This window comes from Malania oleifera, chromosome 3 (assembly GCF_029873635.1).
Source record: "Malania oleifera isolate guangnan ecotype guangnan chromosome 3, ASM2987363v1, whole genome shotgun sequence".
NCBI classification, from domain to species: domain Eukaryota; kingdom Viridiplantae; phylum Streptophyta; class Magnoliopsida; order Santalales; family Ximeniaceae; genus Malania; species Malania oleifera.
In genome coordinates this window covers 82557007-82581663 of record NC_080419.1, presented here as the reverse complement: position 1 = coordinate 82581663, position 24657 = coordinate 82557007, and the positions used below count along the sequence as shown (strand labels likewise).

Here is a 24657-nt window from a genome sequence, read left to right as displayed (position 1 = left end):
TATAGCAATAGATTTCCCAAATAATTGACAATCATAAAATCTGATTTTTAATTATTTTTAAAGATAACAAATATAGAAAACTAACCAACATAAATGAACATGCCATAGTTGGTTTTTAACACAGAAATGAAAACATAAAAAACACAAACCAGAAATGACAGAGACAGCCATTTAAAATTACTGGCACACATTTCATGCCCTATTTATCGTTCGATTGTAAAACAATGGGTATTTGCTTGTAACTTGATTAGAGAAATATATATTTTAAAAATACACAGAAGAGAAAATTTATAACCTCCACATTACCGTTACAACAAACTGAACACCGCGATCACTCATCAATGTTAATTTTAATGTGCCGAAATAAAAGACAAACCTAATTGCACAACTGAAAAAATAAAATTTAAAAAAAAAAAAAAAAAAAACCCGTGCTTTTACAATAAAACATACAGTGACAGCAATTGAGAAGAATAACCTAGAGCTACAAAAAGGATTCTCACTTCCTTTTTTTCTTTTTCCTTTTTTTTTTCATTTTTACCAAGAAAAATGGAATTACATCGAAGAAACAGAAGAAAATACATACCAGCCCAAGCACTCGACAAGAAGAGACAGACGTATTTATTTAAGCCACCTCCAATTTGGACAAGGCTGATTCGAAAAGAGCTGAGAAGGCCTGAGATGTATCCTGATCATCAGCTTTGACCTTTATTTGTGCTTTAGCTGATGATGTGTTGATTATACATTCTACAAGAAAGGCAGATGATCCCTCTGCTTTCTGTGCAAAGAAAAAGAACTTGAAATTTGGGGCTTGACCGCCGGATGCAATGCAGTGGATGGAATGTCCTTGCATGTGCCTGAGAAGGACTTGTGGTGTTGTCAATGCAGCAACTCCTTTAGGACTCAAAGAGAATTCCTGCACCATATGATTTAAGTTGGCCCCTCAGATATGCAGAAAAATTATACTACTACAGATGCTAAATATGCATCATAACATTTAGAAGTGGATCTTAAAAATACACGCGAACTGGTAGATACAGAATCGCCCATCAAGTATTTCAACTACAAGTACATGAAGGATCATCAAAATAATTGATATAATTAACCAATTCCCTCCCCACCAACCCTCCCCCACCCCCAAAAGATGCACGAGTTTGGCTTCCCAGGGAAAAAAACAAAGTTTGTTTGAAGATAGCTACTACTATTTTTATTTTTTATTTTTTTGAAGATAGCTACTACTCATTTCATTGAAAAAGAGGAATGGAATAAAGGAACTTTGGCAAGGAGCAATACAGTACACAAATCAACCAGACAAAGATATTAACATGTCTTGTGAGCTTACCTAGCTCCTCCCAACAGGACTTTTTACAGGCGGCCCATTCAGCAGAAATGGTTGCAGTATGGCGGCGCAATCATTTCAAATATTAGGTGTGCAATGTCCATGAATTTGTTTACAGCATTAGCAAACTTCTTAAAAACTTATCAATAGTTACATATAACATATACTACACATGTTGAGTGTTATTTTGGTTCCCTACTTCCTTTCTTGGTCAAGAAAGACAAGCCATGTCGCTGTCTGTTACCATTCACTATTTTATTCAGCATAACTCTAATCTAAAATAACAAATCATCATATAATGAAACATAAACAATGGAACATATCATATTGTAAAATGTTGAATGTAGTTTTGGGTCTATTGTCAATAAAGAGAGAAAAACCTTTCAACTGTTACCATACACTATTTTAGAAAATCATAAACAATGAACATATTTATTTTTCATAATTTATAACGTAATCACATAAAAGCATAAACATTTAATGAAAGGATTAGTAGCATGCGGCAAGGACAGGAGGCCACACGCCTCCAAATTTAACTTTAGCATTAGTTCTTAGCAATTGAAAGATGTAGATGCATGTTACAATAAATAATTTCTAACTAGTAGAACAAAAATACTTCTAAAATATGCTTTTTACTCTCCCGTAAAAGGGAGTTTGTTCATCTTTGATGAGTTTAATTTGAGACTATTGATAGTAAATATGATACATAGTTTACATACACTGTTTCAGATTTTAAACGCTCGAATTTTTCTTTTAAAGGGAAAAAATTATTGCAAAGAATGGTGTAAAGCACATGCCAGTCTCCGGGCATAATGGCTTGCGACAGGCCAGATCAGCCTGCAGTGAACCATAACCGCTACTACTGTACAGCAGTGGACTGCATGCGGCAATACGGATGTGAATTAGATATCGTCCCAGAACAGCATTGACAGCAACAATAATCTAAAACTATAGCTCAAAGACTATGCCACATGAATAGCAATAGACATACAAACAAGAAGGCAAAGACAGGTAAATACCTAAGTCCTTCAAAAGTAGACACATGCACAAAGGAGGCATGGTACTATAAACGTGTGCAATTGTAAGCAACCATCATCTTTTCCATTGTTTGGGATGGCAAATTTGAGGCTGTGAATTTGAAATTGCATACATTTGAATTTATCCAGCCATATCTGATAAGTATCAGATCCAATAAAATAAACAGGGACAAACATCATTCAGAGCGGATCCGTGTTTTAGAATTCACAAACAAGCACCACTAAAAATCTATTTTTCTAGAACAAGATTCAACAAACCATAAGAAATTTTCATATCATAGCATACCACATGAAAAGCTCCAGCTCAGGAGTTCAAAAAGTAATAAAGAAAGTTGGTTTATAATGAATAGTCACTATCCATATTAGTTCACAATATCCCATCTCATCTCCTATGACAGGCAGTTTGGATTTCTTTCTTCAAATAAAGAACAGAAAATAGTTGTTCAAAGAAAAGTAGCAATTGTTGCCTTCTCAGTAATTAATAGGCCTAATTTTCTATTTAACAGAAATCATCAAAACCCTACTTAAATGACATTTCTAAATTCAGCCACACCCTGGACTTTTGTAAGGTTTACTCCTGAGTGGCTGGGTGGAGAGTCCGGAGATATTGTCCAGATATAGGGTGTCAAGAGAGTAAAATGCCGAGTGAGTCAAAATAGGAAATAAGCATTAGATGCAAAAGTGCAAACTAGTAATAAGAAAAAGGAAGGATAACGAGGAAAAAACATTTTTGGAAGTAGAACAAAACATATGGCTATATAACAAGAGCAGAAAATCACTGAGCACTGGTGAAATGCACCACATCTCTGTACATCATAATCTTCAAATTCAGAAGCAATATGCATCAGGCATGACACAAACGTTACACATCAAACAATGTGATTTCTTTGATGTTTGAAACCCCAAAGGATAGCTAAACTACAAGAAAGTGATCATAAACTAAGTTAAATATTAGAAACAGGAAACATGCACATGTAAAGAATAACCCAATAAATGTTATGAATTACGAATTAAACCTGTGACAAACATATTGGAAGTTGCCGCCATTTTTGCTGGAAAGTGCCTGGGTCTAGTGCAGCTTTTGCATTCAATTTCAGAGACGGCGGTGAAGGAGTGGGCGCTGGTGCTTCTGTCAGACCTAGACCAAGTAGATCATCAATAGCAAAGCTTAAGGGTTTTGATGTTGCTAACTCCGAATGTGTCCGGGAAGCAGCCACTGACATGGTAGAACCATCAGACAGTGGAGCACTGTATTGAGAACCATTGCTGCTGGGCCCCCGGCTTTCTTCCTTCTCTGTAGTGCTTAGAAGCAGATCCTTGTCATTTGCCTCAACTCTCTGGGCTGGAACCCTGTTATCTGCTGATTCTGCCCCAATAGACATATTCCCAAGTTCATCTGAAAACTCAAATGGACCTCGATGCTCCTTATCAGTGAACATGTAAGAAGGCTGCAAGATTTTGTACTCCTTGATTTAGAATTCTACCTTCAAACAAGTTCTACTACTATCATAATTCATAAGCATGGCACTGAATAAATGTGGAACCAGGTATCAGATATGTCAACATAATGCACTAAGCACAGAGAGAGAGAGAGAGAGAGAGAGAGAGAGAGAGAGAGAGAGAGAGAGAGAGAGAGAGAGAGAGAGCCCAAACACTGCAATCTAGCCCAACTAAAAGAATGCAAGTGCCCCCATGCATAAGCACCAATGCATCTGCTTAAAGTCTCTCTTAACTCACGAGCACACTGTAGAGTTTGTCCAAGAGACTTTCAGCAGATGCTATGGAGCTCACAAGCTCCAATGGGAGAAGAAAAACAAAATAGAAAAGCAAAAGAAGGCAGAAGAAAAGATGATTAATTCCAAACTGTGCTTAGAAGTCGAGAAGACGAAGAAGATCATGGCTGTGGGTAGAAGCAAATGCAACTGCAGCTGTATGCTGGTGGTGATGGGTGACACAGAAAACAATGCTTTTAGAGACAGTGGCAATCATAATTTTGATCTTGCATCCAGAATGGGATGGTTATGGTAATGACAGCACATTGCACAATGGTAATGTGTGAATGATGTGCCCACAATGCGCACAATGTGGTTGTGGCAGCGTGTTGCAATGGGAGGAAGGCAGTCCACGTGCATACATGGGTGGGTGACAGAAAGATGTGAACAGCTCATTCATTCTAGCTAATAAAGAACACGAACCATGAGAAGGACCTGCTAGTTTGGCAGAGCAGGACACTAAACCAGCAATAAATGAAATGTTCAAGCAATAAATGACATGGTCTGATAATGTCAAAAGCCTTCAAAGAAGAGCCTCCTTTCTGGCCTGCAAGAAGTTGACAAGAAGGCAGAAAGGACCAAAATAACATTGTGTTTTACACAGTTTTATGAACATACAGATGAACTAAAAATAAAATTGTTCTTTAACTAATAAATTATCTCATAAAGAACAATGTCTTTGAATCCAAATCTATCTATATATTACAGAAGAGAGAGACTGATGTATCAAGATGCATAAGGTAGTCAACAAGAAATTTTGAAAAATTTAAAAGCGAAATTATTGGTGAATTTCCCAGAGAAGGTGTGTGTCTATCCTGAAATTCTAAGACCATCTCAAAAAGATATTAAGTAAACAAGCTATAAAACGAGTAAAAAGGAAAACTGTTCACATAATAATAATAACAAACACTGGTTTTGAAACTAATATTACAAAAGAGCTGTACTATGTTTAAGCAAATAAACATGAATAGCCACAAGAGAAACAAGTCTTCTTAAAGAAATAGAAAATCTAAAGAGAAAAGAGAGTCTTGACTACAAAGAAGGGGATAAGGTATCCCTGTCCTCCTCAGAAAAACGAAAGAAAAGAAAGAGAAGGAGATGGATATAACAACATAATCACACTAATAAAACCATCTGCAAATCCCATCAAAGCAACCAGATGAATAAACCCAGAGAGGCAAGGAAAACAATTTTGTCCCAAACAAATGTGAACGCGCATAAGGCAACTATTACAAATACAAGCATTCCTCTCCACAGCCAGCATGGATCTTTACACTGTCCAAAATCTATAAAAGTCAACAAAAATCTGAGCTCGAGCACACCCAACACTCACCAAAGAAGCCAAACAACTTGCTGCATGAGCTCCAAGCCACTGAACAATAGATGTAGCCTTTTGAGGTCTTTTAAAATGTGTAGTAGATTGCTAGTGGTGACACTATTGAGGATGGTTAGTCAAACGAAGGCCTTTTACTGTGGAGGAACAAACTTGGCAGAGAGGAAGAATAACAAATCTGTTGGGAATAAAAATATTTACAAGAAAACATCCTAGAACCATCCAAAATCCAGATCTAAGAATCCCTCCTTGAAGGCCGGTGACAGTGAGTTATAAAGAGAATTCACCTGCCTCCACATCATTTAGGTTTCTGCGAAAACAAAAATCTCAAGAAACACATCCTCCATTATGAGTCAAGCATTATTAATAGTCATACGGTGAAAAAGAGAAGGAAAAGCAACAGAAAAGGGTTGCACCCCTAACCCTAAATCCTCCCAAAACCAAACCAGAGAACCATTCCCCTTCTGTGCTTCATAAAAGAAAATAACAGGAATGAGATCTCTGAAGTGAATTACAACAGGCTTTCATGGGTGAACTCTAATGCCAATATTCGCATCCCACCCATTCACCTACAAACCAAATTTACTCTTGATCACCTCACACATAAATAGAAATAGCTTCCAGTGGAAAATGCCATAATCACTTCCCCATAAGACCAAGAAACAAATTCTTTTATCATTTTAATATATTTTAGCTAGGCAAGCAAATGAAAATGGCCCTATGCTCATGCAGAGATTCGAGACAAGGTATGTCTAACTTTGATGGAATGGAAATTTCGGGGGCACAAACAAGAATTCACTATTATCAGTATAATATATGTTTATTTTTAAGTGGAATGAATTTTATTGAGATTAATTCAGCTTATGTTGTCGTGTAAATAGCATACTGCATATTCGGGATACTGTAAACTGAAAATCAAGGTTTAAACCCTCCAGTGCCTGAATATCCTTATTATGTTTTTCTCATAGAATTATGTTAATCTAAAAACACTTGTCACAGAAGACAAATTGAGATACCTGCTGGTACACAACAGAGAGGCTGTTGAATTCGTCAAATATACGATCTTTGATTTCACTGCTCTGAGTATCAGCAAAGACTGAAACAGCTTGCTTTGGAGGGTTCACCACACATTCTGCCACAGATATATTGTATTGCAAAAGCCTGTAGTAGAACAAGGCTCTATCATGAACATCCTGCAATCAACTGAAAGTTTAATAGAACATTCTTACACAAACTACTCCGCAGTCAAAAGGGTTGAAATCAGGCAGATGGAAGGGGTAGGCTCTTTCACTAGACATCACTTACAAAATATAATTAGACATTACTCAACCAAAAAAAATTAATAAATAAATAAATAATAAGATCGACCAATACCTGGTGGAAATCGGCCAGACCTGCCACCAATGCAGCTCCCAGTGCCTTTTGACTCTCAGGAGGCCTTCTTAAGAAGCATTTCAGTATTGCTGTAAGAAGGTGTAAACGAACCTGCACATGATTACATTCCTCTAAGAAAGTCATAAACAACACAAAATTTTAATTTTAATTTGACAATTCCAGACTGTCTAGCATGAATTCTAGTTCCAACACAAAAAGGAAGAGGGTTTGGCTTTAAGTTTGGCTCATTTTCACTATTCATCTGATGAGACAATAGCATTATTATTATTATGGCCACCACACGTTCTGCCACAGATACATTGTCTTGCAAAAGCCTGTAGTAGAACAAGGCTCTATAATGAACATCCTGCAATCAACTGAAAGTCGTGATTAGGCCATTGGAATGCCAACTTTCAGTTGGTATACATAGGCTCAGAGGGTAATATGGTCATTAGTATGCACTTGACATATTTCAAAAATAGAGGGGGAGACCTATCGCTGTGATTAGGTCTTCCATTTAATCCAATTATTCAACATGGTATTGAAGCATGATTCTGAGACCTAAACCCTAATTACCACAGCCATTGTCAAAATCAAAGCCTAAAACCCTAAATCCGCTCTGGAAATTTCCTAGATGACACCACCAGCTCAAGAACACAAAAACCCCTATAAATTTTGCAAAACCAACACCATAGCCACCCATAGACATTGCCAACATGCAACCCTCCCCCCCCCCTTTTCCAATTGAAAGTCCAAAATCATGTTGTTTGCTGTGTGTTTTTGATTTTCTGCTGTATCAAGATTGTGTGTGTTGGGATGGAGTCCCCAAATCCCAAGAGTGTGTTTCCCTTGTCAGTCACTTGTACGTGCAAACAACATAATATAACTATATCAGAGGAGTATTCAAGGTCCCTACAGTATTTGGCATCCAACAAGCATCTCATCACATTGCATCTTTTGCTTTGAAAGGTAATCATACCAACTATATGTCATCTGGTATCTCCCTTTCACTAGTCCTGGGTTATCAACTCTACAGCTAATGAACATAGGACAAGTGTCACCAACTTCTTTTCTACCCTCCAGTATTCTAAAAAACTACCTCAAGTTATCCTTGCTGCTGGGTCCACTACTGCAATTAAGGAAATAGGAATAGTAACTCCTACTCCCTCCATCTCTCTTTCTTCCATTTTTTACATTCTTAAATCCCCCTCAATCTCATGTTTGTTAGCAAAATTACTAAATTGCTTTGAGACCTTCTCTCCTGATTCTATTGTTATTCAAGATCTAATGATGAGAAAGACGATATGCACAGAACATGAAGTGGGGGACTATACTACTCTCAGTCACTCTCTCCTCCTATTGATGCAGTGCCGCTGCTACAATACATCAAATCCATTGTCGCCTTAGTCATCCATCATTAGGCAAGTTAAAACAGCTCTTCCCAAGTCAATAAAAAGGCAGTTAGCCCTTTCATGTTAGTCCATTCCAATCTTTAGGGTCTTAATCATGTCATGTCAAAGTTGGGGTTTCAGTACTTTGTTACATTTTTCTATGACTACTCCAAAATGACTTGGTTGTATTTAATGAAAGATTGTTTTAAGTTGTTTAGTATCTTTTGTGCCTTCTATTCTCAAATATGGACCCAGCTTGATATGCTAGTCCAAATACTTCACAGTCATACTGCTATGGATTACTTCAATTCTCAATCCACTACTTATGTGACTAACTCTGGTATGGTCCATCGATCATCTTGTGCCCACACTCCATAACAAAATGGAGTTACAAAAAAAAATAAAAAATAAAAAATAAAGATAAACAGACATTCTCAAAGTCACTTGAACCATATTGTATAAAATGAATGTCCCCAAACTCACTACTTGCTCTCTCATCAATAAAATGACAAAAAAAAACAGACATATTCTAAAAGTCACTTGAACCATATTGTATCAAATAAATGTCCCCAAACTCACTAGTTGCTCTCTCATCAATAAAATGACAAAAAAACAGACATATCCTCAAAGTCACTTGAACCCTATTGTGTATCAAATAAATGTCCCCAAACTCACTACTTGCTCTCTCATCAATAAAATGCCCTTCTATATCATTGGTGGTAAAATCTCATATTTAGTTATCTCCCTTAAGGCTCCTTTATTCTCCCTTCCTCCTAAATCCTGATATATTCAAGTTTACGTATTTTGTCCATCAAGTAAATCCATGAAGGAAAAGTTGGATACTTGTGATATCAAATGTATTTTTCTAAGCTATTCCTATACTCAAAAGGTATCATTCTTATACCCCTACTTTACATCGATTCTTTGTCTCTACTAATGTCACCTTTTTCAACTCTACACCATACTATTCTACTTCCTTGAGCTCTATTGATCATAATGATTCCCTTCCTCTGCCCAGCCTTCCAGATCCTAACCTATTATCTCTACCCAATCCTCCTACATCTTCATCTAGTTTGATTCCTTCTTGTCGCTTGGATCATCCCAATATTGTAAGTGTACAAGACGACTCAAAGGAAGAGAGTCACCTCTAGCTTCCACTTTTATGCCTTTAGTTCCCTTGTTAGATGATCCTATTTCCCAAGTGGTTGATCCTCCTATTACTGTTCGAAAAGGTGGAAGCACTTGTACCCAACATCCAATCTCTAGTTTTGTTTGTTGTGATTTCTTCTCAACCTCATATTACTATTTTGCTAGTACTCTATCGTCTGTTGATCTTCCAAAGTCTATTTCTGAAGCACTATGCCATTCTGGGTGGAGAAATGTAATGATTGAAGAGATGCATGTGCCATAGGTTAGGAGTTGGTACCTCTTCCTCCTAAAAGTCAGTGGCATTAGGTGTACACTTGGGCTCATTCAATGATATTTGAAACCCAAACCAATCTAAAAATCTGACAGAATCAAATCAAAGATTCGGTTATCCAATTTATTTGATTTTCAATTCATCTTTTCCACAATTTTTGGTTTTTAATGTTCATGAACTAATGATTACATGAACCTAACCAATATATGCATTTATTTACAATATATATTACTTTTTTTAGATGATAAAACGAGTCTATTAGAAAGAAAACATAATTACAATAAAATGAGGATAAGAAATCCCCTCCAAAAAAAAAGCACAAAAGAAAAAAATTACATCGAAGCTGGCTTCCAACCCTCATGAATATCAGACAGCAAAATAAGCCTGAAACCCCCAAAAGAATGAGTCCAAAAAGAAGAAAGAAAAATAACTTTCTCCCAAGGCAATCTTGGAGAAGTATTTTGATACTTAAAAACTCTAGCATTCCTTTCCAACCAAGGCAACCCACAAGATTGTGAAAACAGCAGTCCCAAAATACCCTCTCTCTCTCCTTCTTCCGAAAATCCCAGAACTTCACCTTCAAAAAATCCTAAATTGTAGCTGGAGCCACCCAAACCTCACCAAAGTACAAAAACAAATTGTTCCACATGCATCTTGCTACCTTACAATGAATGAACAAATGACTAATAGTCTCATTAGACTCATTACACAGCATACAAATATCTACACTAATGGCTTTGTAAGGCCACCTTTTCTGTAGCATACCATTTGTGTTGATCTTGCTAAGAATTAAAGTCCAAATGACGGCCTAGATTTTCAAAGGAATCTTTGCTTTCCAAACAACTTTATGCAAGAGGAAAGGGCTAGGATATGTGGATTTTATGAGATTGGAAAAGAAAGACTTTGAAGAGAAAGACCCTGAAGTCCCTAATCCAAAGCCTTGTGTCCCCATTTGGCACGAAGAATCCAGCACGCCCAATAGAAGAATTAACTCACCAACCTTTCTTTCATTGAGACTTTTGAAAAAATGAAAATCCTAAGAAAGAAAGCCCCTCTCAAAAGAATAAAAAGCTGAAACTGGGGCATTTTGAGAGTGGAAAGTTAAAATAGATGCAGCACCAACAGCTCCAACAAAGACTTGACAACCCAAATTTTCCCCCAAAATTGAATTTAATCCCCAATATCTGCTTTAAAATGGGTTGAGTGGAAAGAAAAGACTAGAAACCTAGGAAATAAACTTCCAAGGACTCGCATGAGTGGCATTACCACTGCTTTTGGTCCCATCTATTCTTATGTATTCCAAATTAATTATCTATTACCTTGTGCTATAGGGAATTATATTCTAAGGGAAACCACCATAACCATTTCCATATTAAGGATATGTTCTTAGAAACCACATTACCAAGCCCCCAAATCCCTCTAATTTAGGCCTCTTAGCAACACACCAAAAAACTAAATGGTCCCTCTTGTTCTCACCAATATCCGACAACAAGAAATCTCTCATAATGTTCTCCAACTTCCCAGCCACCCTAGAGGGGATTTTGAAAAGATAGAAAATAATTAGGAATATTAGCTAAAGAAGCACTAATAAGAGTGATTGTACCCCCTAGCAAAAGACAAGCCCTCTACCACCCCTCCAAGCTTTTCCCTTATATTATATATTATTATGTAACAATAGATATAGTATATCCTAAAGTTAGAAAATAGTACATATAATATTTTTGGGTGATTGGTTTATATAGAAAAAGTGTACTTGGACAGACTAAATCAAAACCCAATGAAAAGATATATTTTTTATTAAAAATAAATAAATAAATGTTGTGAGAATTGATTTAGTTCGGACAATTAAGACAAACCCTCGGTAAAATGGACTATCAATTAGCCAATGAGTTTGGATCGGTTTCGATTTTACAAAAACATCAAACTTAATCGGCTCAATTTTTCGAACTTCAATTCAGGTCTCCGAACTATGAACACCCCTAGTATACACTGCAAAGGTCAATCCAAACAATTCCATCGCTCAATTGAAGGCCCGCCTTGTTGCTCAAGCATATGGTTTGGATAATTCAAACACATTCTACGATGTCGCCAAACTTGCTTCAATACAATTGTTTATCTCCTTAGCCACCACCTGTCATTGGCCTCTAAATCAATTAGATGTGAAGAATGCTTTCCAACATGGTGATCTTCATGAGGAGGTCTATCTTAAGCAACCACTTGGGTTTGTTGCTCAAGGTGAACCAGTCATAGTGTGTCAGCTTAAGAAATCATTGTATGGTTTATAACAGTCTCCCAAAGCATGGTTTGGTCAATTCAATATTGTAGTACTTGAGTTTGGCCTTCGATGATGTGCATTAGACTTTGCATTTTATCGTAAGACTCTAGTCAACAAGATTCTACTATATTTCCATATATTGTGTATGCGGATGAATTGTGATTACTTGTGACAATGATCAAGGTATATAGGGCCTAAAGATTTCCTACAAACTACGCTTCAGACCAAGAATTTGGGATCATTGAAGTACTTCTTGGGTATAGAAGTATCGAGATTTCATGCATGAACCATATTGTCGCAAAGGAAATATATTCTTGATCTTTCATATGAGACTGGACTGTCGAAATCCAAACCTATTAATACATCTATGGATCCTAATAGGAAGCTAGTGCCAAATATGGGTGATTTGTTGCTTAGCCTAACACATTACCAAAGACTTGTTGGAAAGTTGAATTATGCCATGGTCACACAACCAAATATAACAAGTCACTAGGATGTAGTAATTTGCATATTGAGATATCTCAAAGGTGCACCTAGGAGGAGTCTTTTACACCAGGATTGAGGTCACACTTATATATTCAGGGATATACTAATGCAGATTGGGTCAGGTCATATTACAATAGAAGATCTACAACTGAGTACTATATTTGTGTTGGTAATTTGGTTTCTTAGAATATTAAGAAACAAACTATGATGGTCAAGTCAAGTGTTGAGTCAAGGCATAGGGTCATGGCTCACACTACCTATGAACTTGTTCAGTTGAAGAATATGTTGGAAGATTTGGGTTTTCCACATTCTCAGTCTATGGGGTTGATGCGTGCTAATCAAGCTACCATTCATATTGGCTCCAACTCGATCTTCCATAAGTAGACAAAACTCATTGACACTAATTGCCACTTTCTTCAACAGAAACTTGTGCATAAGCTCATTACCACCACTTATGAAGTCTAATTTGCAGCTTTTTTATTTATTTGGGGGGTGCTCATGTTAAATTCATTGGTAACAAGCTAGGAGCATATGATATATATGCTCTAGCTTGAATGGGAGTGCTAATGGTTATTTTGTTCATTTAGCTTTATTAGCATGTGATAGCAATATGTCAGTAAGTGTTAGTTAGTAAGAGTATTGTGGTGATTGGTTTAACATATGTTATAATTTATAAATAAAGGGAGAGTCCTATTGTTGTGATTAGGTTTTCCATTTTACCCAATTATTCAAGATATACAAAGAAGAATATCCAACTTTCATAACATTGAATCATCTCTAACCCAAACAAAAAAAAAACGGGGTAACCAAAGGAAGCAATCATATATTATTTCACAAATATAAATCTATAGACTAAACAATTCACTATTAATTAAGATGGACATGTACTTTCTATAAGCAAAAAAGGATATTCTTAAGAAAGAAAGAAAGAATAGACAAGACAAAGGACAAGAAATCCACCAACAGGCAAAAAGGAAAAAAAAAAAACAACAAAGTAAAAACCGTGTAGATTAATACTAGCAACATGAATATAGCAAATAATGCTAGAAGGAAGGATATGAAACCTAGCTAGTAATATCGGTAAGGAAGATGCAAAAGCATGCCAACTTTGAATGATGTTGGCAAAAGAAAGCTGCTAATTCATTAGAAAGCTACAGAATCAATATTCCAGCAAAATAGAAAGTTAAAGCATGACCATTCAACCATTTCCCATATCAATATTTGAATGGAACACATTCACATTTGGGTTCAAGTTGCCACAAAGTAAATCAAAAAACCCAAACGATTGTATGCATGTGGGTGGCGGGATATGTGTGCATGCATGTGTATTGGGAATCTCAAGCAACAGAACTCCACAGCAGCAAAAGCTAGGTTACCTCAGCAGAATGCTCGTCATCCCAATTATCAATTAAATTTTCCAAAATATAAGGGGCATCAGGCATGTCCTGAGAATATTCACCCAACATCCATATTAGAGCTGCCTTTGCCTTGGGTTCTTGAACATTTTTACTGCTAATGTTCCCAACAACTGCAATGCAATCATGACTCCATTGAGGATATTTCCTGAGAAGATCTTTGACAAGAACCTGCATGAAGGTACTCAATTCTTGAATCAATTTAATATAGTAAATAAATAAAAAAATGTAACACCCTGTGCAAAAGGCAACCAAAGAAAAAGTAAAACCATGCAACCCCACTATTATTATGCATCTAAAACGTGCTTCTTAAAAAGAGTTGAGCACAAATTCATTAGAATGAGTCAGATGGAGAAAGTCAAGTACCTATGACTACAAGGCACAAGGATAAATATTTACCAGAGTTTCAGCAGTCACGTAGTCCTTTTCCATCTCAAGAAACTGTAGGAGCCTATCAACAATCGCATTCACATCATACTGCTGCAATGCTATTTTCCCAACAGCCCGAATTGACTCTCTTGCAATCGGAATATCAACATTTGCAGCATATTCACACAATTCCGTTACTGAAACAAATACAAAAAAGATCACACATCAATTAGTTGAAAAATTCACAAGGAAGAAGAGCACCCATGACCAGAGGATAAGTATTGCTTACCAATTTCGTAAGTATTGCTCTCATTTGCCACTGCAGTCAACATTTCAAGTTTCAACTTTTTAACGTAAAATGGCTCATTGTATTGGCAATAGAAGTGTTTGTAGTCTGAGGAAAATAGAACAGGTGCACGCATCACCAACAGATGCAGGTGGCTTAACACTGCATAAGATTGCTCTGGGCTTCCCAATCTCGCTAGGGTGAGTAGAGGGGCTTTAATACGTTCATATACCTAAACAAGGAAAAAATAAGATGAGAAAATGTCAATCCTATCAATAATACCAAAGTCACGAACTGTTGGTCTAACAAACACAAGATACCACAGGGAGAAACAAATAAAAAGGGTAAAAATAAATATATAATCATGATAGTATATCCCTAAGTCCAAACAAGTAACAAAAATTACAATATTTCAGAAAATTTTCTAAATAAAATGACACGGATGTCCAAAAACAGAGAAGGAAAGTTAAAATCCCCATCAAAATCTGAACTAATACAAGTAATGCAACAAATCAGACCCTACCTTTGATACCAACAGAAAGATTGTTTTACCATGCAAGACACAGACATCATATATGTTATACCCTATGTGAAGCAACTGAGCAATGAGATTAAATCCAACAATAGTCTATACTGCTTAAATAATAAGTAATATTCCTACAATTCAAACTTCTAAACATTATCACTCTAAATGACTAGCTGTGTGCTCCTGTTTTTGAATTTCTTTTCCCTGGACACATGGCAACTTGTGATGAGGGTAGTAAACCAACAAAAGCAGGTGTTTGAGGGAAGTTAATACAAGCATTTCATTTTATGCTAAATTACATTCTTGACCTTTTTTTAAAAAAAAATAATTAATTAATCTGTGTAAAGTAATTGCATTAAAGTGTTATTGATATGCAAGATCATCTCAAAATTAATATTTATAATAATTTGGAAGTTTCTAAAGAAGAGCTATGCATGCTTTTCTTCATTACTTTGGAGGAGAATAGCTAAATAAAAGAAGAAGAAGAAGAAGAAGAAGAAGAAGAAGTATGCCCAAGCAGTCCTAGTGTCAGAAAATGCATAGTCCCTACGGGTTCCACTTTGCAATTCTTGCTGGCTCAGGAAAATGCTCTAAAGATGTGTTATGCATGTTTTTCTCCACAGCTTCGGAAGAGAATAGAAGAAGAAGCAGGTATGAAAAAGTATGTCTAAGCAGTCCTAGAGTCAGATAATGCATAGTCCCTAAGGGTTCCACTTTCCTAAGAAGAAGAAGAAGATGAAGAGGAAAAAAATATATATTTGGATGCCTTTTCTTATTTTCAATGAGATTGAGTTTATTGATTTCTTTTTTCACCTTTTCTTATTTCAATGAGATTGAATTTATTGATTTCCTTTTTCACAGAAGAAGAAGAAGTTGATTTCTCTTTTCACCTTTTCTTATTTTCAATGAGGTTGAGTTTATTGATTTCTTTTTTCACATATTTTTATAAAGAAGAATTGGTGCATCCCTCTCAAGCAAACCAGTAATAGTCATATTTACAACTCCTAAAGGATAAAAAAAATAAACTTAAAAATGCTTGCATTTCCAAAAACTATGGTGTTTACTGCAAAAAAAAAAAGATGACCATTTTTGTCCTTTCAGCGTCTTAGTCAAGTAGTGTTGTTCCTTTAATCAAAAGACCAGTTCTCCAAATCAGTAGATTAGGATTCTTGAAAACTCACAATAAACAAAATATTCTTTAGCCAAGGCTTAAAATGAGAAACTCGAGCATTCAAATACTAATGAATTATAAAATCAGAGACGTTGTTGACAGCCAGTGTAGGAGCAAAATTTAAAGACCAACGAAGAGATATCAATTAAATTATGATTACAATAACTAGAAATTTTCACCACTGCCCGAATTTCAGAAGTATATTAAAAATATACATTTTTGAAAAAAACCCTCTATGTGCATTTTAACTATGACAGTAGTGATGTCTTAACATGACTAATTAAATAAAGAGAATTTTCGAAAAGCACCTGCTGATGAACATCAGTCATGGATAAAGTCAATTGAAGAAACACCTTGGTGGTTGCCAAGACAACAGCACCATTTGCATGCTGTAATCTATCTTCAAGAAGATTCATGATGTCAAATATCTCATTGCTATCTGACGGTACGTATTTAGCCACCCACTCAAGTACAAGACACTGTGCCCATTCACTAAATTCCTTGATTCTGCATCAGAGTTGTAGCAAAATTTAGCATTTGTGTCCTTTTTTCACAGAAGATTTCAAGGGAGCAAAAAATTCCTATAAAATATGATTTCCTGCCCATTCGCATGAGAAAATCAAATAGAATTAAGTATTTCATTGATATCAAAAGAAAAGGGCTGAAAATAACATCTGCTTTATACATCTGATGTTGTTTTCCAGTGGAATGAAGAATGAATGCGCCTCCTTTACTTTCTGCTAATTTCAGCTCCCCCACCCTTTACAAAATGCATTCCTCCACCAACTAATATTTCACTATTCTCCGTAGCAAATAATAACTAGATGAGGAAAACAGCTAATTTGGGGACCTACTACAGAAGAAAGGTTGTGTTTGCTTTAGTGGCTGGCGTGGCTAGCTAGCCTAGACTACGCACCATTAGCCTTTGGTTCAACTAAGTGTGGGATAGGACTAGCCAAGGGGAGGCCTCATACCACATACATGGTATAAGGGTAGCCAGCTCCCCCACAGGCTAGCAGTGGCTAAGCAATCTTGGTAACCAAAAGGACTAGAACGCCCTCTGTTTTTTCTTTGTCCTTTTTTCTTTTGGTTATGTTGTGCTTTTTGTTAAGGGTATTTTGGTCTTCTGAACAATTAGCCTATTGTCCATAGATGGCAATCCAAACATGGGATAGGATAACAATCAGCCCAGTCCAGTCATGTCCAGCTTTGTAAACCTTAGCCACCAAAACAAAATGCACCTAAAGAGACATGAGATGATGAGAATGCATTCCAATGGTTCTAATGTAATGGCCGAAGCAGCAGATATAAGCCTATGTACAAATGATTTTGTGGGCATTCTGGGATCTGATTTTATGATAAACAACCATGTTTTCAATCAGATTTTCTATTCATATGTTTTCAATCAGGTTTTCTATTCATATTTTAATACGAACATCCACTGAATATCTCTCTTTCTTAAAGGGGAAATCATCTCTTGTCAAATGAAGAACTAGGGAAATATGTCGCATTTATCATCAGATTCTATTCAAAAAAAGATATCACTGTATAAATATGTTTCTACCAAAAGGCAAACCTGCACAATTTTTTTAAGGATTTATCAGTTAAAAGTTGTCAGAACCATAATTTGCTTTCTGGGGCAAAGACAGGAAACCACTTATTTCCAGCAAATGGAAAATCTTTGTTTTTTTTGTTTTTTGGTGCTCAATTAAACAATATATCAAGATCAGACTTGCTTATGAAAAATATTAAAATAATTTGCATCCAAATTCTAACTGTGTCATAAGTGGCATGTTTTTAAACAAAAAATGAATGAATATTTGGAGCAAATTTTTCAACTTTTGTCCGTAGGTTGCCTTTCTGAAGGTGTAAGAATTGATCAAAGAGATCAATGGAGTATGTGAAACACCTTGAAACCAATAGTCAAGCAGGTGCCCATGTGTGAACTGTGAAGTGGGTGAACCAATGTCCCACATCCACCATCGATAAGAATATGATGTAGTTTATAAGTGCAAATATTGACTTAAGCTTTTAGCTCAAATGTTAAGAGCTTGTATGCAGTTACCTACTTATTCAGCTTCCCAAATTCAAGATCTTTATGATACGCATGTCATTTCTTGTAGAAACCAGATTCAGTGAATCACTCAGTACATACTGCCCACTGCATTGGCCATTTGAAATATTTGGAGTACACATGCTCACGCAGACCCAGCTGGGGCATCTTAAGTGCTCACTCTTTCTCTGAGAGATGTCTGCCCTCACAGCATAAGAGTTGAACTCAAAGAGAAACTAAGTTTGAAAACGCATTGAGAGAACTACATGCTCGCTAGAGGCCAGCCATTTTAAGAATGTGGTGCCAAAAAATGGTCTTTTACCAGCTGACTTTAGTATCAGTGTTCTAAAGATTTTCACTTTGCTTTTTCAGAGGGGGGCGGGGTCCACTAGGTGTCATGCTTCACATCTCCATGACTAGGGTTGTTATTCTGATGCTAGAACTCCAGATATAAAGTATAAACTATTCCTTCAATTTTGTTCTTTTTCAATATGGCTTGTGTACTCCTTAGTTAATAGAATGTCTCAATATCATGATGAACTGAGAATTTATTATGCGCAAAGCACAATAAACTCCTAACCATGTAGTTCAATGCAATTAAATGCTGAAATATACATCATAAAGTCATGGTTTCCAGAGATAATTGATAAAATATGTATTAAAGCCCGTAGCAAAATGGTACCGATTCAAAAGGTAATATATTACTGGCTTGCTAAGCAGTGCTTCTCTCTCTCTAGATGCTTCCTCAGAGGTACTTGCTTCCAAAGTCCAAATTTCTTGTAAGGCAGACAAACAATTTGCAACTACCTGATAAATGATGAAATACAATCCACAGTTCAAAGCAACATTTTCAAACCATCTAAAATGAGAGACTAAGGAAATAATTATGCAACCATACTTATCTAGCAGAGGGAAACAGAAGTAACTGATTTTGTTTGTAACATAGCTTTAACATACTTATGTTAAGATGGACAATAAACAATTAAACAAAAGCCTCTTCTGAATCCAAATCCCAAAATCAACTTCATGAAGTTCCCCAAATGTTTTTTTCTTCTTTGAAACAACAATGAATATCTCTCTAAGGTCTAAGATCTTCCCAGTTTTTTGTGCTTTTTCAACAATTTTACTATCATTTTAACAAGTAAGAACTTTGTATTTTTCTTCATGCCCCTATTACTCAGCTTTTCTGCTCACCATCTGATATATTGACCGACAAACCAAACAAATAACATTACCTGAGTATCTGGGTCATTGAGCAGTAAATGCTTAAGCATAGCCGGGAAATCTGCATCAACACATGTCACAGCTGATATATGATACAACTTCAAAACCCCAACTGCTGCCACTGTCCTCACATAACTACTACTATCTTTCAACCCCGATCCCAGAGGACCCACCAGATACTCCACCAAGTTCGCCACTCTTAATGAACACAAACTCCTCAAAGCAAGCCCCCTGATCATTGGGTCCTCGTCCTTGCAATCCTTCTGAAGAAAATTGATCGTCAGAAGGGCAAGATCAGGATTGCCCTTGGCATAATTCCCAACATATAAATAACACATTTTCTTCAGCACAATATCTGACGTCGCGGAGCACATGACCATCTCACCAAACAGTGACGACACATCAATGCCAACAGTCATGTAGGAGATCACCTTCTTGAAAAGCTCCCTCTTTGAGTCATCAGTGCCCGGAGCTCGGCTGCCCGCAAGCTGCCGGAGCTGCAATTTCAGATCCGAGACTTCACCTTTCCTAATAAAATACAAAATTACAAAATCACAATTAGAACATCAAGTGAAATACACCGAATACTATTGGGACAACAGAATAATTAAATCATAGGACGTTCAGAAAACGTATGAGATGATAAATAAACTAAATTTTTCAGCCACTGATTCTTCATGACTCGGGATTCAACTACATAAACGCTTTTTGTTCGGTTGCTCGGGAATGCAAGAAACGATGAAAATATCAAAAATAAATTTTTTCGCCATGAACTCCTCGCTTCAGATCCAAACTAAGTCGATTTGAGTTCCCAATTTCCCCGATTACTAAACACGAAGTTCAAAAGGACATTTTCAAATTGACACTATATTTTCTTTCCCCCGAGTTTTCTCACTAACCATACAAAGACTAAAGGCTATATTTAGGATTAGAGGGAGGATTAGCATACCCGGAAGGCTGAGAAGGGGAGGAGGAGCGCTGAGAGTGAGAAGGAGGAGCCATGGACACCGGGAGGGTGGGGTCTTAGGGCTTCGAGTATCTTGTCGGTAGGATCGTCCTCGCCGAGAAGATCATTCGAGGACGAAGAGTCGTCGCCCGTCGGACCGCGGATCTGTGAGAGACGAAGCTTCAGAATTGGCGATAAGCCTGCCACGGACTTCACGTGTTGTCTGCTAGCGGTGCGTGCCCATATTAACTAAAATCACAGAAAAAAAAAATTATATAAATTTGAGATTTTCTTGTTTAGATTTTTTAGAAAATAATTTTCTTGTTTTCAGAATTTATTTTTAAAAAAGCTGACCTTGCATTGATCTTTCTAGTAATCACTCCTTTCACTTCTCCTATATGATTTCATGTAAGATCAGCAACAATTCATGCTAATTTTAAAAATTGATTATAATAATGTTAAGTTATAAGTTTTATGAATAGTGAATAGTGAATAGTAGGTGTTATGGTATTACAATTTTTGTAAATGTGATAGATGTCTTTAGTCTATTATTTTTTTCATGGATAAAACATTGGCTAGTATTGATTTAGTTATGTAGATACCATAGGATATGTTTGCATGCCACTATAGCATTATAGGGGATCCGAACAATTGCCATCGTGGCGTTCTTATGTGTTGGAGATATGACTTATATTTAGAGCGGATCACATGTATCAGAAAAAGTTACGTGAAGCGAGGGACAATTGCATAAGAGGAGTCTGCAGGATTAAGGGCAAATCGTCGACGAATTGGGTCCTAACCATCAATAATTTCATGTAGTACGCAAAAGGTTACTGTCGACGCAAATTGCGTAATTTCAAATCAGGGGCTTGTTAATTGTACTAAAATGGAGGGATTTCCTTAAGGGATTGACACAAATGTAGTTTAGATATACTAGAACACTTCTGTGTGCATTGGGTTCATACTTAAACAATATTATAACCCAAAGATTGTAGCTTTGACATTTTTCATAATGAAACCGAGGTTGCTGCTCTCGTGGATGTAGGCTATTGTCAAACCACGTAAATCTTGTGCATTCTAGTTGTGTTTTTTATTCTTCTTATTATTGTTTGATTGCTTCATGAGTATATTTCATCGTTGAGTGATTGCATTAGTGGTTGTTGATTGTTTCGTGTTTGATTGTGTGCTTCCGCTACGCGTGTTTAAGTTAAATGAATGTCAACAAGTGGTATTAGAGCTTTTGTTGGTTACAACAACTGGTATATGAATCGAATACTTGTTGCTTGGGTGGGAATCGAATCAACAAGTGGTATCAGAGCTAGGTTGTTGGCTATAACAATTGGTATATGAATCGGATACTTGTTGCTTGCATAGGAAACGAATTAGCAAGTGGTATCAGAGCTATTGGTTCTACAATTGTTGGGGTCTCTTTGATTAAGTTCGATGTGAAGAAGTTCGACAGAATTGGTAATTTTGGGTTTTGGCAACAAAGGGTGAAAGATCTCCTAGTGTGTAGTGCCCCAAAAATTTTGGCTATATTTTCACGAATATTTTATTTTTTCCATTTTACTTAATAAACTCTGATACCTCGAACTATAAACAAAGTCAACCCGAACCCAAAGTGGGGTACCTGGGATACACCTGTTCATAAATACATATCAACTGTGCAGCGGGAAAATATGATATACCTGAACCTTATACACAATACCAGAGTCCTACTAACTTCATAATTATACATATACATCCCCAAAAATCCATAGAAATATTATAAGGACTCACACAAAATCCCTCTTTCAACTCAAACACTTACCCCGCAGCTAGGGCAATACTAAACTTCCTCTATCTCGGAGCTCACTCCGCTCGTCTGTTTGGGTTTTCTAAAGTGTTTGAATTATGGGGTGAGACACCTCTCAGTAAGTGGGATAGATTAGCATCAGTGTAACGACCCGAAGTATAATGGTATTTAAATAATAAAAAGAAAGGGAAATGGAAACAGGAACAGAAGGAGGTAGTCGATGACATTGCATTTTGGATGGGATAATCCTGAGAAATTTTCCAGGCTTCGTCGACGAACACAGGGGTTTCGTCAACGAGGGTTTTTCAGGATCTCGTCGACGAGAAGATACCGAGGGAGGATTTTTGGAAGCCTGAAATTTGTTGACGAGGGTTGAAGCTCGTCAACGAACTTTCTATAGGACCCGTTGACGAGGTGACGTGGCTCGTCGACGAATCCCGCAGTATAAGTAGGGTTAAATGTGATTTTTCAGTCAATTTCCTGCGCAGAACTTCTCTCTCTCTTACCCTGCGGTTCCCTACCCTTCTCTTTAAGATCTCGGGCTGATTTTCTGCCGGTTCGATGATCTGAAGCCACCACGACGCACCTAGGAAAATTCTCTACAAGTCTACCAGAGCGGATCGTCGGTGGGGCTGAGTTGGAAACCATCCCAAATTTAGGGTAAGGCTTTCTACTCAATATTTGGCTTTTTGACAGTTGTAGAAAGCGTAGTACGCATAGAAATACTAAACTTTAGTTATGGGGAATGTTATTTTTAAGGTGTTGAACGGGGAACCCTACGGGTGCAGGAGTGTTTGATTTAGGGGCTTTTCAAGAATCAGTAAACTAAGCTAGTATTTTTATGGAAAGTATGTATAATATTATAGCATTTTATTTCAAGGAAATAAATATATTTATATATGATTTATATTTGGAAAATACTACTGAAAATGATGGTATGTTAAATATATGAAAAACTTGTTTAGTGTGTCATGAGTAGAAATTGTTATGAAATACTGTTTTTTGGGAATGTGATTATGATACGGATTTTTATAATGAAAAATCGGCGTACGGGCCGAGATTTTTATATATGTTTGCCGGCGTACGGGTCGAGCTATGGAAATGATTTTGCTAGCGTACAGGCTGTGCTATATGTATGATTTGTTGGCGTACGAGCCGAGCTATGGATATGATTTGCTAGCTTACGGGCTATGCTATGGATATGATTTGCCGACGTACAGGCCGAGCTATGGTAGAATGTGAAATACCGGCGTACGGGCCGATGATTTTCATGATATACGTATATATGCAAAATGATATGATTGATTTGATAAATAATGATATGAAATATCCATGTATCACAGTTTCAGTATATGTTATATGATATCAGAACCTGATTGGTTTGGTCTAGGCTAGTACTTGCACGATACCATTGCTATGTGTCCATGGTCATCATGATCATGATATTTGTGTTAACACCGCTGTATGGAGTGGTGTGAGATTGGATGGTCGATGTGGTTTTTAAGAAATGTGTGAGCGCCCCTGGTGTACGGACAAGGTCTGGCAGACCCATCAGACTTATAGACTGTACTTTTGACTTGGCAGTGGTCAGCCAACCATTGTCAGGTCCTGCCTTCGGGCCACACAACCCAGTCATGTGGGGGTAATACATGACAACAGTCAGCTAATCTACCAGGATTGTTTTTGTATTATTATTATATGAGATGATATATGTTTATGAAAATGCAATATGTTTTGCCATGTTTTGATGATATATATGTTTTCCCAGATTTGACATAATAGTTTACTGAATATATTCTATATGGTATATGTATAACACGGAATACTCATGTTGTCACACACTAGTATTAGTTTATTTCCCTTACTGAGAGGTGTCTCACCTTGAATTTTATAAACATTTCAGGAGCCCCTAATAGGAGAGCGGGTAAAATCCCGCTGATCTAGTACGGTTGGTCTGCCCTTCCAGAAGGGTAGATGTTTTCATAGGGTTGGATGTATTTTGTGGGATGGCCCTAGATATCTTTTGGGTTGTGTATTGTGTACATATATATACAGTAATTGCAATAACTCTGGTATTGTGATGTATAGTATAATGAGGTGTTTATGATTTATGTTTCCTGCTGCATAGGCTTTTGTGATGTGTTTCTGATGTATCCCTGGTACCCACGGATCCAGGTGGATTATGATCTACTGAGTTTTGTGATATTGATTTAATTGTATTATAAAAAAAATGAAAAATGATGAGAAAAATTAAGCAGGTCGTCACAATCAGTGTATGGCACATGAGTTGTGTTGTAAACATATATTGTACATAATTATCTACATCTGATAAATCAAGTAAATATAATATGTATAAATCTGAAGAATTCATATTTCAACATAGACATACTATGTCATAATAAATTTTTGTATGCATATAAATCATATGTTATATCTGCATAATACTGA

The 24657-nt window shown here is 36.6% G+C and overlaps 1 protein-coding gene across 1 annotated transcript; it reads right to left on the bottom strand.

Annotated features, from left to right (window-relative positions):
* Nucleotides 1–231: 231 nt before the first annotated feature.
* Nucleotides 232–20663, bottom strand: LOC131150896 (beta-adaptin-like protein A). Its single transcript, XM_058101961.1, has 11 exons — nt 20418–20663; nt 19480–19996; nt 18927–19051; nt 16500–16698; nt 14498–14726; nt 14239–14405; nt 13801–14010; nt 6853–6963; nt 6495–6671; nt 3390–3821; nt 232–913 (listed from the first exon to the last, which is right to left on the bottom strand). Exons 1-11 carry the CDS (start codon nt 20468–20470, stop codon nt 623–625), a joined length of 2511 nt encoding a protein of 836 aa, XP_057957944.1. The 5' UTR covers nt 20471–20663; the 3' UTR covers nt 232–622.
* Between the last annotated feature and the right edge of the window lie 3994 nt (nt 20664–24657).